The sequence below is a fragment of the Budorcas taxicolor genome, chromosome 19 (assembly GCF_023091745.1).
Source record: "Budorcas taxicolor isolate Tak-1 chromosome 19, Takin1.1, whole genome shotgun sequence".
NCBI classification, from domain to species: domain Eukaryota; kingdom Metazoa; phylum Chordata; class Mammalia; order Artiodactyla; family Bovidae; genus Budorcas; species Budorcas taxicolor.
In genome coordinates, this window is record NC_068928.1 from 22,776,795 (window position 1) to 22,791,182 (window position 14,388).

The 14,388-nt window shown below is 42.8% G+C and overlaps 1 protein-coding gene across 3 annotated transcripts in view; it reads right to left on the reverse strand.

Annotated features, from left to right (window-relative positions):
- Positions 1-1,751: 1,751 nt before the first annotated feature.
- Positions 1,752-14,388, reverse strand: part of SMYD4 (SET and MYND domain containing 4) — a 37,742-nt gene continuing 25,105 nt past the window's right edge. Inside the window, exons 6-11 of one of the 3 annotated variants that reach the window (XM_052658187.1) lie at positions 7,130-7,312; positions 6,430-6,593; positions 5,070-5,202; positions 4,128-4,244; positions 3,800-3,923; positions 1,752-2,535 (exon numbers count right to left, since the gene is read on the reverse strand). In XM_052658187.1, the coding sequence (XP_052514147.1) occupies positions 2,367-2,535; positions 3,800-3,923; positions 4,128-4,244; positions 5,070-5,202; positions 6,430-6,593; positions 7,130-7,312 (890 nt within the window). In that variant the 3' untranslated portion in view covers positions 1,752-2,366. The remainder of the gene's footprint in view (positions 2,536-3,799; positions 3,924-4,127; positions 4,245-5,069; positions 5,203-6,429; positions 6,594-7,129; positions 7,313-14,388) is intronic. The other 2 variants (XM_052658188.1, XM_052658189.1) reach the window with 2 other exon arrangements.

Below are 14,388 nucleotides of genomic sequence, written 5' to 3' on the forward strand. Positions count from 1 at the left end.
TTTGTTACCCTGCTCCTCCTCCTATTTTGAGCTATGTTAAATTTAATATGAAGACAAATAGCCCTTTAGGAATTTGTTAGTCCCATCTTTATAGGCTGGGTCTATCTAAACTGCAGAAAGTCACCATATGAGATACGAACTTTAGTTATCTGCACTATATAATGCTGGGACTGATTCTCTGCTCTGTGGGGGTTCACACTTTAGGACACCAGTCCCCCTGGGAAGAGATTTCCTGTCTCTACAATCAGTGGAGCCAGCTCTTAAATACACAGGACTTTGCATGTTAAGTCGCTTCAGTCGTGTCCGACTCTGCGACCCTACGGACTGTTGCCCGTCAGGCTCCTTTGTCCATGGGATTCTCCAGACAAGAATACTGGAGTGGGTTGCCGTGCCCTCCTCCAGGGGATCTTCCCCACCCAGGGACTGAACCCGCATCTCTATGTCTTCTGCAGTGGCAGGCGGGTTCTTCACCACTAACATTACCTGGGAAGCACAGGACTTCAGGTTTTTTATTTTTTGGCCACACTGCATAGCATGTGGGATCTTAGTTTCCCTGGGCCTCCTGCTTTGGAAGTGTGGAGTCTTAGCCACTGGACCCCCAAGGAAGTCTTGGACTTTAGGTCTTAAGTCAAGCACAGATAACCCCCTTGTCAAGCTAACGTCACCTGACAACACGAGTTAACATGCAGACAGATCAGGGAGGAAGCTTGTAACTTCAGGAAATAATTCTCTATTTTATAGAGCATTTAAAGAAAGCTCTTAAGTTCACATAAAAATGAGGTCTGTGATGTAAAATTCTACCCATATTCTTTTTAAGGAAGTGGGCCTATTTTACAAAGTACAGCACAACCTTTTTTTCAGGAACTTGAAACGTGCCAAGTGTTTCAAGAACAGAACAACTACAGAATCGGCCACAGGACTAAATTTTTCTTCTTGAAAGTCAGCTCTACCCAAACATCTCATTGGCCATGGCCTCTGACACAGTGAGTTAGTAGAAAGGAAGATAAACGAGATTCTGCCTGCCCTTCATTCAAAGGTTTGAGTGCAAACCATGTTCTGAACACTCAGCTTCTTGAAAAGCGACTGCCAGGCAGCTTCAAGGCCATTCAGTTCCTGATTATAAATGCCAGGGCAACCACCAGGCACTTCTTGGGCATGGTTGGGGTGGGCAAGCTCTCAAAGCAGTGTGAATTCGTTTCCACTAACTCACCCGAACCACTTGGTCCCCAGTGGTGACAGAGAACCCAGGGTTCAGATCCAGAGACTCTGGCCTCCTCACGGGGTTTAGACCAGGGTCCCCAGTCTCCAGAATCTAATGCCTGATGATCTGAGGTGGAGCTGATGTAATAATAATAGAAATAAAGTGCACAACAGACATAATGTGCTTGAATCATCCCCAAACCATTGCCACCCGGCTCCTGGTCTGTGGATAAACTGTCTCCCATGAAAGCAATCCCTGATGCCAAAACTGTTGAGAGCAGTGCTATACAACCAGGCAGACAACAGTTCTCCTTCCTATCTTGTCTCTGAGGTTTGAAACCACAAGCAGCCGTGCCCACACCCTCAGCATGTTCTGAAGCTGTCTCTCCCCTTTTCAGGAGTCTGTATGTCATTGGCCTGCTTGGGAAGATAGGGAAAAAAGCGATCTCTTTTCAGGTTTGCCAATAAACATAACTCAGAAAGGAGGTGTTATAAAACCTTCGCTACAAGCTTGATTTTATTAGTGTCTGGTCAGTGAGCCAGCCAAGAATACAGAGTGAAATCCAGAGAACGGGGACTGGAAAACTAGCAGAAAACACACAGAGAGTTGCCATCCAAGCCCAACAGTAGAATGGCCTCATATTTATTTCTCTATTTATTTATGCTACCGGTTTAAACAAAGGATTTGAGGAAGATAGATAACGTAAATGAAACTCTCTCTCTAGAGGTAAGGAGCCTCACGGACTTCTAGCTTTATAACTATTTTTCAATTACAATACAACTATTAAGAGTTTAAGTTCCCACTGGAGTGGTACACAACACTTCATTACTGCTAGAAACCATAGGAACGTTCCAGCGAAGCAGACATCATCATTTAGAGAGGTGGCGTCTAGCCAAAACCCTAGGCTGACATCCAGATGCCTGCAGATCAGCTAAAATCCTTTTAAAGGGCTTAGGCTCTCCAGATACCAGTTTGAAGTCTTTTCTGGGAAATGAGAGTTTGTGCTGGAGAGTAGTTAACTACTTCAAAAAACATCCATCAAAATAGGTGAGCCTGTCTCTAACTGTGATGCTTTCCAAGTCCTCCCCCATCTCATACACCAGGCTTGTGACTGTCAGGCAGGTTCTGTATTTTTAGGTGACAGCTCAGCAGCAACAGACCCTCTTTAACTCATCCCACTATATTCCTTAGGTCCCACAGGGATGGGCAGCAAGTCTAATAAACAGGATTTCATCTTTTCTAGCTCCCGGATCTCGTCATTCCAAGGGCCATAATGTACCAACAGGATCTTCTCTGCCTTCTGTATTGTGTTCAGAGCTTCGGGTATTGCACACCTGAACCAAAAGGAGGCAAAAAGGAGTGAACCCAAGTATTCAATCAGGCAAACATTAGTGGAGGGCCTACTCACATCCTGTGAAGAATGCAGAGTAGATTACTTTTGTTTTCAAGAACCTTATAGTCTAGAAGGGCAGATAAGACTCTAAAAACACACTGAAAGGTAGAGTTTGAAATGAAAGTTACAAAAAATATACAAAGATTCCAGGACACTGAGAGATGGGCAGGTCTCAAAGCACTCATCCGATACTTTTGTTGTTGTTCAGTTGCTTAAGTCAAGTCCGAGTCTTTGTGACCACAGGGTCCTATATTTACTCGAGGTTAACTCAGGAGTCTTTGTCTCAAGAGACACCAAGTCCGTCTGTGACCTGATTCTGCAGCTCTTTGTCCTCTCTCTGACCGAATGGGCTGCCTCTATGTCTTGGGTGTCAGGCTCACCCACCACACAGTCCCAGGACGGATTCAAACATTTCACCACACCAATGGCAGCTTTATCAAGGCTGGACGTATTCCATCCAGAAATACTGACAGTAGGGCCTCCTAATGATCCCAGTTACAAAAGTGGATGAGGCCATCATCAACTCACCAACTCTACTGTTCTTTCAACTTTTAACTCTGGGTTTCTCAGCCTTGACGATATTGACATTTTGGGGCCAGATAATTCTTAGCTGGGGGTCGAGATGCTGCCCTCTCATGCACTGTCAGATGTTTAACAGTATCTCTGGCCTCCACCCCGAGTCCTAACAATTAAAAACGTGTCTTCAGACATTGCCAGACGTCTCCTGGGGAGCAAGAAGACGCGTGCTTGATTACAACTGCTTTAAAAAGAACAGGACCAGGAAGAAGGAGGGCCTGGAGCTGAGGGTGCTGCGAATGAGCACCGAGGGAGGGAGGGGGCTGAGAAGAATGGCTAAGAGCTGCTGTGAGCACGGGGTAGGGGGAGCCTGAGGCAACTTCTCTCTGGGAAACTCCCTTCAGAGCTAAGAGCTTCCCGTTATCTCCCAGGAGGAAATTCTAAAGCGACAAATGTGTCAGCAGGACAGAAGGAAGGGATTGCTCCTAAAGGGGAAAAAAAGACGTTTCACTTTATCTTCATTCCAGGGGCCTCGTGACCTAATTTCCTAGAGAAACTGTTTGGCCCTCATCAGAGGCTCATCTCTCTTCTAAGAGCAGTGGACACCGTGGGAGCAAAAAGAAACACACAGAAGAGCCTAGTATAAAATCAGTATGTGGCCTGGCAAAGTGCTAGGAAACAAGACTTACCCACTGAAGAAGACTTGGGCCAGTTTGAAGAGCTCATGGCCCATCTCCACACTGGATGGCCCGTGGTGGACCTCCACCACTTGGAGACTCTTCTGCAGGTGGGTCGCTGACTTCTCCCAGTCCCCTGCAAAGAGAGGAAGATCTGGATCCGGACGAGAACCACAGTCAGCTGTGGATGAACTTGTTCTGGGAAAGGAAAGCTGAATGGAAGGGAGAGCAGCCTCAGATGAAAGACTGAGAGAGACCCAACCAGATAAGGCCAAGGTCACGACCGCACGCACAAGGCAGGCTCGCTCCTCGGAGCGGAAGATACAGTCACAGGCCATACCTAAGGCAGCATAGGCCTGGGCCAAGGCGTCCTCGATTTCTCCCACCACGCTGTGTTCCGCAGACAGGAAGCTCTCGGCATCACTCTGACACCCCAGCAACAGCTGAATGGCTAGCTCTATCAACTCAAAGCAAAGTGGACTCATTACAGACACAGATCCAGTCTTAGAAACGAGATTCCAGCCCTTAAATCCTCTATGGGTGGGCCTGAATGTGGAAATCCCATTTTGTCTCCCTGGGTTGTAATGCTGGGTCCAGTAAAGCTGCTGTCTTATGTTTTCTCTTTCAACAGCACAAGGTGCTGGGTGAGGCCTCCCCACACGTGCTCTGGGTTTCCAAATTCAGTTTGAAATGGGATGGCTACATTTCATGTATGGTCATTACTTCTCTTGACTCAGAAATCTAAGCAGAAAGGTCAACTTTCATAAAAAGTAGGGTAAATAAATTCCCATGACGTCAAGCCCCAAGGCAGAGCTTTCCAAGGTAATGAAGGGTTTTGTAACTCCCTTTCTGGAAAAAGCAGGATACTTAAACTCACTGGGCACATGCCCCACTGCTCTGTAGAAGAGAGGTAGGCTCTGATGAGTGCAGAACAGTTTCTCTAGGAAATTAGGTCACGAGGCTCTACAACTTAAATAAGTGACATTGAGCTTCTGGATATGCACAAACATTACGGATGTCAGAGATAACCTGTTAGTCTTTAACTAACTCTCTGATGCCTAAGAGAACGACAGCTTAAATCAGTTGGCCCTTTTTCAAGGACATCATGCAAACTGAGCTGGTAAGGGTTTGGTCTCACTGGCCTACATAGCCATCTTGTGGCTGGCAGGGGGATAATTAAATTCAATGCTTCAATCTTCACCGAGTATCCTTGAGATCAAGGTGAACTCAGACTGAATAAAAGGGAAGGGGCTGGAGGACCGAAGCAGGGAGCCAGTCTCACCTAGTCTGCCGTTTCTGAGATGCTTCTGGGCCGCCCCCACCTGTTGCTGAAGGTCCTGTAGCCGGGAGACCAAGAGGTCTCTGCCAACTGATTCCGTACAAGCTGGGCCACTGCAGCTCAGAACATCATCTCCCTGCGGAAGTCAGTGTTCTCTTTATTGACCAGAGTCAGCTGGCGACACTGCATGTGCTTAACCCTACAGCATCACTCCAGAACTTCTGACCCTGTGGGGGAAGGAGACTCCTGCCGTAACACACGACGACCAAAGGGGACTGAATCTGGATTTGGTTTGATGGCAGCAACTTTAGCAGAAGCAGGAGCTGAGCATGGTGTGAGATTTAGCTTCTGCAACCAAATTAAAACTGGTACAGACCACAGCCTCTTTCCATATTGCCATTGTGTTGTGTGTTAGTCGCTCAGTCGTGTCTCTTTGCAACACCATGAAATGTAGCCCACCTGGCTTCTATAGTTCCTCTTACTTCTCTCTGGGGCTAGGACTTTGGATGACAGACGTATTTCCAGGGGTTATGAAAAAGCCACAGAGAAACCAACAGGAAAAGGTGCTGGGTGAGGCCTCCCCACATCTGACGCTGGGCTTGTTGTGACTTCAGCTTTCCAATACAACCAGTTCCACGTTCTACCTACAGGTCCCCTAAGACATTTGTTGTTTTTCAGATGCCAGAATCTGTGGCTCCATTTGGCAAGAGCACCATGATTTCTCCTGAGGGTCCTTTCTCATCCTTCCTCAGTCAGTGCCTGGGAGCTGAGCGGGGAGCAGGGAGCCCTGATATGGCCCATCCCTCTGGCCCAAATGGCTGGAGGGAAACTCTGTGCCTCTGATTTCCTGCCAGCCACAGGTACTGGGTTGATGAAACGCAGTATGATTTTTGCTCAGATCTGTTAGAGTCTGTATGTTTTTATCCTTCTGGACTGGGAGGGTCTGAGGCTGGAGCTAAAAGCAGCCATCCGGCCACTGCAAGGAGGAAGTCTCTTTGAGACTGGGCTAAATAACAGAGAAAATGGAGCTAATGGGGCAGAAAGAAAAACTGGGTCTTGGTGACACTTCCTGAGCTCCTAGACTACAGTGTATCTGAAGCACCCTTAACCTGGGATTCCTCGTCATTTACTGGAGCAACCCCGACTCAGTTTAGGTGGGATTTTCTGCTCTTTGCAGGAGAAAAGAGCATGAATCCCAACCCTTCCCTGTGGTTCCTGTAGGGGGTGATCAAGGTGTGGGGAAGAGAGAGTATGGCTTTCAGCACCTCCAAGTTCCAACGGCATCCTCCTAAAGATTTCAGGCCTTTCAGCTGGATAACTGATGTCCCAGAAAAGCCATGAGAGAAGGGAGAAGGAGAGTTACCTGCAGGAGCGCTCTGCAACGGTGACAACGGAAGGCTTCCCGACCAGGCCCCACTGAGGGTCTCTGCTTCTCACGTTCACAAGGCGGACAGTCGCAGTCAAAGAAATACTGAGACCTCAGCTTCTGGCGCCTCTCAGCAACGCCCATCCTGCTCTCGTGCGGTCCTGCAGAAAGACCACGCTTGGCCAATATCGAAACCGAGAGAGCACCAAACACTGCTTAAAAGATTGCAGGGGACTTCCCTGGCGATCCAGTGGTTAAGACTCTGAGCTTCCACTGCAAGGGACAGTGGGCTGCCTCCCTGGTCAGGGAACTAAGATCCTGTACATCACAGTAAAAAAAAAACGACTTCAGCTTAGTGGAGGGTCTGGTAATCACACATCATGTGACAAGTACCTTTTACTCTAACATGGGTGTAACTATAGAGACAGGCTTCATAGTCATGGGGACAGGAAGAAAACGAAGCCAAGAAGTTGTTCCCAGTCCATTTTCAGAACAGGATGCTTATAGGGATCAAGCAGTGAGACACACAGTAGTGTAGACACAACAGGGCCTAGTGAGGAGCTCTGTACAGCCTCCACCAGGAAACAGCCCCTCCCTGGGCAGGTGAAAGGCACCTGCTTTGTGGCCTGCCCATGCGAGTTCACCCCGTCCTTTTCTGCTGGAGAAGGGTGGGCAGCGGGGAGGATGGACAGCTCACCATAGCAGTGCAAGATCTCTTGCCCACTTCGAATCAGCTGTGATGCCCGAACGGTGGCGATGGTGCCGATGAAGGACACGCTAGTGTTGGGGCTGCACGAATGGTTCAGGAGGCTGACGACAGGGAAAAGGGCCGTGGCAAGGCGCACCCGCCGGGTGTCGGCAATGAGGCTCTCTTTAGATCCTGAAAGTGCAAGAGAAAGGGGAAAAATGTGTCAGGACATTCATCCTGGCCTCGCCCTCCATTCCAGCCCGATGAACTGGGCGATCGGGCCTGAAGCCTGGCTGAGTCAGAGCTCCACAAGCTGGATCCAATATAAATCAGATGGAGCGTGACTCAGAGATAACTCTGGTCCCCAGGAAGCAAAGCAAATGAGCACATGAAAAGTCCACCAGAATCCTGGAACCTAACCACTGTGTCTCAATTCCCCCAAAATAATCCAAAGATTAGAATTTGTAGAAAATAATAAAAAAGGAATTATCAGTAGGGAGCCTTCTAGACAAGACAGTTGCACAATGTTCATGACGACATGGAAACCAGAGCACCTGCTGAGGTTACTTCCTAAAGACTTTAATAGTCCAAGTGCTTTCGTTTAACTGGTCTTTGGGGGGTTAATAGAACAGGTAACCTAATCGCTATCCTAAGCAGGCCTATCATCTATTTTTTAAAAAATCAGTATTTCTTATGCTCACCTCTTTATTCTGCTCTTTGTCCCAATTTGATGGGATATCAGTCAGCAGTAGTTCTCACTGAAAAAAATCTCTGGATCACTTTTTTTTTGGCTACACCTTGCCGCATGAGGAACTGCCCTGAGCAGGGATCAAGCCTGTACCCCCTGCACTGGAAGTGTGGAGTCTTAACCACTGGACCACCAGGGAAGTCCTGGGCTAGGTCGATTCCAGTTCCATATCCCAAGTAACCTCTTCTTTGAAACACAATCAGCAATTTAACCACGTGACTGAAAATTAGAAAGGAAGTGGTGGAAAAGAGCCGTGAGGCTATTTCTGCACCAAGGCTCAAGCACTTATATTCATATGTGAATTCTTCTATTCTCCTGTAGGCCCACTTGCTCTTACTTTAGCCATAACTCTAATTGGCATAGCTATTCAGCTTCTCAGACCACAACAGTCCAGAAAGAGAACTAATAGATGCAGGATTTCTGACAACAACAAAGGAGACGGTGACAGACTGGGGAGGAGGCAGAACTTATACAAGAATAATAGCCTTGGGGCAAACAAAAATACTAGCACCACTGAGTTTTACTACAACTGTACATCTGACTGAACCAGAGGTTCGCAGACTCACACCGTACTTGCACGGATTTCTGTGACAGCCATACCTATCAGGAGAATGCACAGTACACACAACCTTGAGTGTACAGAAAGGTTTAAACTGTGTTCCGCAACCTTGGTGGAAGCACGAGCAGATCATGTTTCCAACAAAGCTGGTTGAAATACGAAAGATACTGGTACTTGAAAGGGAAATTTCAGTTTTCTGGAAAAATGATAAGCCATCATTTAATTGTGATATCACCATATAAGCCAGGAGTCTCAATCGACCAACCACCAAATAATGAGGTGTAGGCACGTATGAAATAAAGAAAATATAAACCATCAACTGAAAGTGTTCTAGAAAGGAAGACATTAGCTATAGGACTAATACTGTCTCTCTGCAGACAATTCTATTACCTGCTGCTGTGGAGAGCCAGAATTAAAATTCACAGGGAATCCAAATGACTCAATTTTAGTCAACAGTTCTACACTGTGTTGAAATCTTTCATTAGTGCGTCTCCTAAATGCATAACTGATTTTAGTATCCTTTCCCCCACCCTTGTCCAAGGCCTACCTTCTGGTAAATGTGCTAATGAGCAGTGGAAATGCTAAAAGGTAAGGAGGCCGCAGGAAGGAGCAGCACAGGGCACAGTTTGTAGTCTGAATAATCAGCCTCTGCATAATTAAAAGTTGACTTGCGTTGCCAACTACTGATAACTGGCAATCTATATTAGAACAGCTGCTAAAATTTTCCCAGAAAAAAATTATCACAATGCCTTGAGTAATGCCAGCGTCGTGAATTATTTATGGATTATCCTCTAACAGAAGTAGGCCCAGGAACTGAGTGGGGTGAGTATTTTATGTCAGAGTTGAATCTCTCTCTAATTATCTCGACAAAATTAAGTATTGATTTTAAAAGTTATTCAATATTTTGCATTAGTCATCTATTAACTGAGATCAGAGAAAGTGAGGATGTGCAGGTCCCTTAAGCAAATCTGTGACATTTTGTGTACAGAACAAACAAAAAGCAAAAAAAGAGGGAGCGATTCTTTATTTTACGGAAAGGGCACCTCACTAATATCCTTAGTACACTTAAAATGAGATTCAAGTAAAGAAAAAAACATTCATTTATAATACTTTCGGAATATACCTCTCTTGGCAGCTATTTTATGAAACTTCATAAAACTTATGGCAGATATTTATGAAATTTCTGTGTAAAACAAGTCATCAAGGATCCCCACGCAAGGTAGATTCCCAGTGGTTGAAGAGTGAAAGGGCAGTGAATTGACCTGAACCTCTGCAGAACTTCATTAATCCCCTTTATGACCTGAACCCAGACACACCATGAATATGCCAGTTTCACCCAGACAGATCCGCACATATCAAGGTCTGGAGTTTCATCGGTGGCCAGTTCTATTCCTTCAAATAAGTGCCAAAGAGAGGTTCCTGAGGAACTATGATTAAATAGGATTTATGCAAAGATAATAACATACATTTTTATAGGTTTTTGTCAAAATCTATCCAAGTTAACACTTTAATCCTTCTTCTGAGCTACTGATGAAACAGCTGCTAATGAAATTCAATGAGAACACTAAACTGGGAGGTGTTGGAACCCCAAAGAAATAATAAAAAGGAATGAAATAAGATTAGAAATATTAGCAGACGGAGACAAAATTAGATTGACTTCAAAAATGAAAGTGAACATTGCTGGTGGGCGTGTTAACTGGTACAACTTTCCTGGAGGGCAATTTTGCAGTATGTATCAAGTGCCTTAAAAAATGCTCTTATCGTGTGAACTTTTTTATTGTTTAAAGAAATGAAATTACAAAAGAAACACATGTGAGTCAGAAAAAATGTAAAATCTGAAAATTACAGAGAAAATAATGTCATTTATAATCCTCTCAGTCAGCTATAAGGTTTTGGTGCATTATATAAGTTTTCTTTCTAGTCCTAAATATGGAATTTTTAACATAACTAGCAACATGGTACACATAGTGATTTGTAAGTTACTTCTCTTCACTTAGTATGTCATGGCCATCCCTTCATACTCTAACCTGAGATGTATACTATAATTAACAAAAAAACAACAAGCAACTCTGCCAATCTGATAGGGAAAAAAATGGTATCTTGCTTAAATTACTACAGAGAGGTTAGAAATGATCATCTTCATTACTACTTTGATAAAGTGCTTGCTTATGTATATATTAGATTTAACTTATATACCATAAAATTCACCTATTTTAAGTGTAATTCAACAACTTTAAGGAAATTAAAATTTGTGCAACCATTACCACAATCCAGTTTTAGAACATTTTCATCACTATGTACATTTTTAAAAGTTGATTTTAAGAGTTGCAGAGTTTCTGGAAATGTTCTTATTTTGTTACTCACATTTTCATTTTTCTTTATGGGTTTTGGGGGGGTGGGGAGTGTTAAATCAACAACTATTTCATTTCTTACAATGCTGTGTGCCAACAACTTTGCTTGAGCTCAGCTGAATATTTTTTCTGCTAGTCTTGCCTGGGATTACCTTTAGGATTACAACCATCTGCATGCGGTTTTTTGAGAGGCTAGCCCAGGCTTGTTCACAGACCACACCATCATTTTAAGAAGTAACACTCGCAGCTGCAAGGTCTCTTAAGGCTTAGATTCATTAAGTCACATAACCTCACTTCTACTGCATTCCACTGGTCAAACTGAGGTTCAGCAGCGGGGAAGAGGCTCCACCTCTTGATGGGAGAAAAAGCAATGTCAAGTTGAAACGGAGTAAACATATAGGGATGGGACCACAGAAATTGTGGTCATTTTTGCAAACAGCCTCCCCTAGAGGCCTGGAGATTCACCTAAGTCCTCTCATTATCCATATTAGAGTACTGACCCACACAGAGGTTGAGTAACCTGCCCAAGTTCATACTGAGAGTTAGTGGTTAAAGAGTGAGAGAACAGGAACTCGCTGTTCCCCATCCAACGTTTTCATTCCTTCAAGGACCTCTTTCACCTACATCTGCTATCTTCTTTTCTGATTATAGTGTTTTTGAAATTTGGTATTTAAGTTAAATCTAACTATCTTCTAATTGCCGAAATTTGGTATTATATACTTTAGAAAGCTTCTCTGACCACCCTAAAATTATGTAAAAATTCACTTATCTTTCTCTAGATATTTTATAGTTTAATTTTTAAATATTTAATTTTTTAACGGCTTGAAGAAAGACTCTAATACTTTTGGGGGGCTATCATATCAGTACCATACTGCTTTTAATTATTGTAGCTCAATGCTGATAGGAAATCTAGTAGTACTAAGTCCCTTCAGTACTTTTTACAACAAAAAGGCTATTCTTATCCAGTTATTCAAGAAGAACTTTAGGAGACTGTCAAAGTTTAAGAAAAATGCAATCGTGATTTCATTGAAAATGGCATTATACTGATTAGGTCAATGCAGGGAAATCGGCATTTTTACATTTTTTAGTCTTTCCTTCTCAGGACATGGCATGTGTCTGCATTTATCGAAGCCTTCTTTTATATCTTTCCAAATTAAAATATCCTTGTATTTCTGGAAGCAATTCTACTTGGTGATACATGATTGTTCCTTTAATAAGCTGCTGGGTGTGACACAGCAGTGATTTTTTTTTTCAGGGTTTCTGCATCTATATTCACAAGTGAGACTGGTCTATAGTTTTTATTCTGGGCTTTGTAAAATGAGTGGGAAAAGGTACTAGGTTGTACCCCCGTCCTGGAACAGTTTATAATGTATAAAAATGATATAAAAGTATCATTATATTTTTAGATATTTTTATAATGTTTATAGTGTATAAAGAAGATATAAAAATATCTTTCTGTTCCTTGAAAGATACTTTTAAAAAGGCAGCTAAATGTGTTCCTTAAAAGTTTTAAAGAACTCACACAGAAAAGAGTGGGTCTGGCTTGTTTTTATGGAAATATTTTGATAACTTTTTCAATTTCTTCCATAATCATTGGACTTTGGAAGCATTTTCCTCCCTCTGGAAAAATTTAGGCAATTTCTATTTTTCTACAAACTTGTTTACTTAGTATTTTCAAATTCAATAATCTAAAGTTGTACTAAATATTTGCTATAAACTTTAAAATAAATTTATATTCTTGGCTACACCCCTCATTGTTTCTAATTTGGGGGCGTTGTCCCCTGGATTTCTTAAGTAGATTTGCCAAACTTCTGTCTCTATCAGGAACCTGTAAACTTATAGCCTGTGTGCCAAATCCTGCCTGCTGCCTCTTCTCTGTACATATGTGGCCTAAGAATGGCTTTTGCATTTTTAAAAGTCATTTATTTATTTTCATTTCTGGCTGCCCTGGGTCGTCTGTGCTGTGCACGGGGCTTCTCGTTGTGGGCACTTCTCTTGCTGCAGTATGTAGGCTCCGGGGCGAGGGCTTCAGTAGTTGCGGCCCGCAGGCTTAGCTGCTCCTCGGCACGTGGAATCTTCCAGGACCAGAGATCGAACCCATGTCCCCCGCACTGGCAGGTGGATTCTTAACCACTGGACCATCAGGGGAGTCTGGTGTCTACCTTTTTAAGTGGTTCAAAAGAAAATTCTCATGAAATGAAAAACTGTAAGGAATTCAGCATCCATAATAAATTTTTATTGGAGCCCAGCCAGGCACATTCATGTGTATACTGTTTATCATTGCTTTCATGCTACAACTGCAGCTGAGTGGCTGCAAAAGAGAACATATGGTCTGCAAAGCCCCAGATATTTACTATCTGGCCCTTTACAGAAAAAGTTGGCTAAACCCTGGTCTATAGGACACAAGCGTTGATGACTATATCTCTGAATTCCCTATTTTATTATGTTATCTTGGTTTCTATATCCTTATTTTTAATATATTTTATCAAAGTGGCATATTAAAGTTTCTTATAACCATGGAGTTTTTGCCAGTTTCTCCATGTATACTTAGTCACTTTTGTTTTACAGACACAATCTCTATGTTCCTGAGAGCTAAGCTTGATGATATATTTCAGAAAAGTTTCCTTTACAAAAATAAGATGCCTCTTTGTTTTACTAGATATCTTACCTTGGGTTCTACTGTTTTGTATTAATACCCTGATTTGCTTGTGATTCCTGACATGTCTTGCCCAAACACTTCATGTTGTTTCAAGTGTCACCTGGAGAAGGGCATGGCAACCCACTCCAGTGTTCTTGCCTGGAGAATCCCATGGACAGAGAAGTCTGGCGGGCTATAATCCATGGAGTTGCAAAGAGTAGGACACAACTGAGCAACTAACACTTTTTGTAAACAGAATATAGCTGGATTTTAATCTTTTTGACCCATCCTAAAAGATTCACTTAATAGAGTTTAGTCCATTTATATTTACTGTTAAAGACTCATTTTTATAATTTTCCTATCTTTTGCTCTGTGAACTATTTTTTTTGAATATTTTTCATTTCCCTAGAATGAAGGGAAAGGTATACAACCAATTTTAAATTTACTAGAATAATGTTACCACAGTGTGAATACGTGTTTTTAATTTTACAAATATAGATATGTTAAAAAAAAAAAGCCATAATCACCCATTATTTCCACTTTCAGAATTCATCACTGCTAATTAAGACTTTGGTATTTTTACTTCTAGTGTTGTTTTTTTCTATGTATATACAGTTGAAACATAAGCAAAAATAAATCATGCATAAAATACTAGAACCTCATAGATGAAGACAGAGTCTCCTTTTCCAATCACTGCAGGTGACCAGTATTATGGTACATATCTATTTTTCTAGTCCTTTTCAGCCACAGAAGATACAAGTGTTCCTGACTATACATATTCTTCCTACCAAAATTAATTCTTAACAACTTGTGAAAAATTTTACCCAAAACTTGCTGTGTAAATAAAAAATTGACTGTGATGCAATACCATGCACAGGGAATAACAACATTTAGGCTTATGATTCTCTGACCATAAGGGGGAGGCCAATGAAGGAAGGTGGATGGAAAACAAGTTTGTCCCTCTGGCTTTGC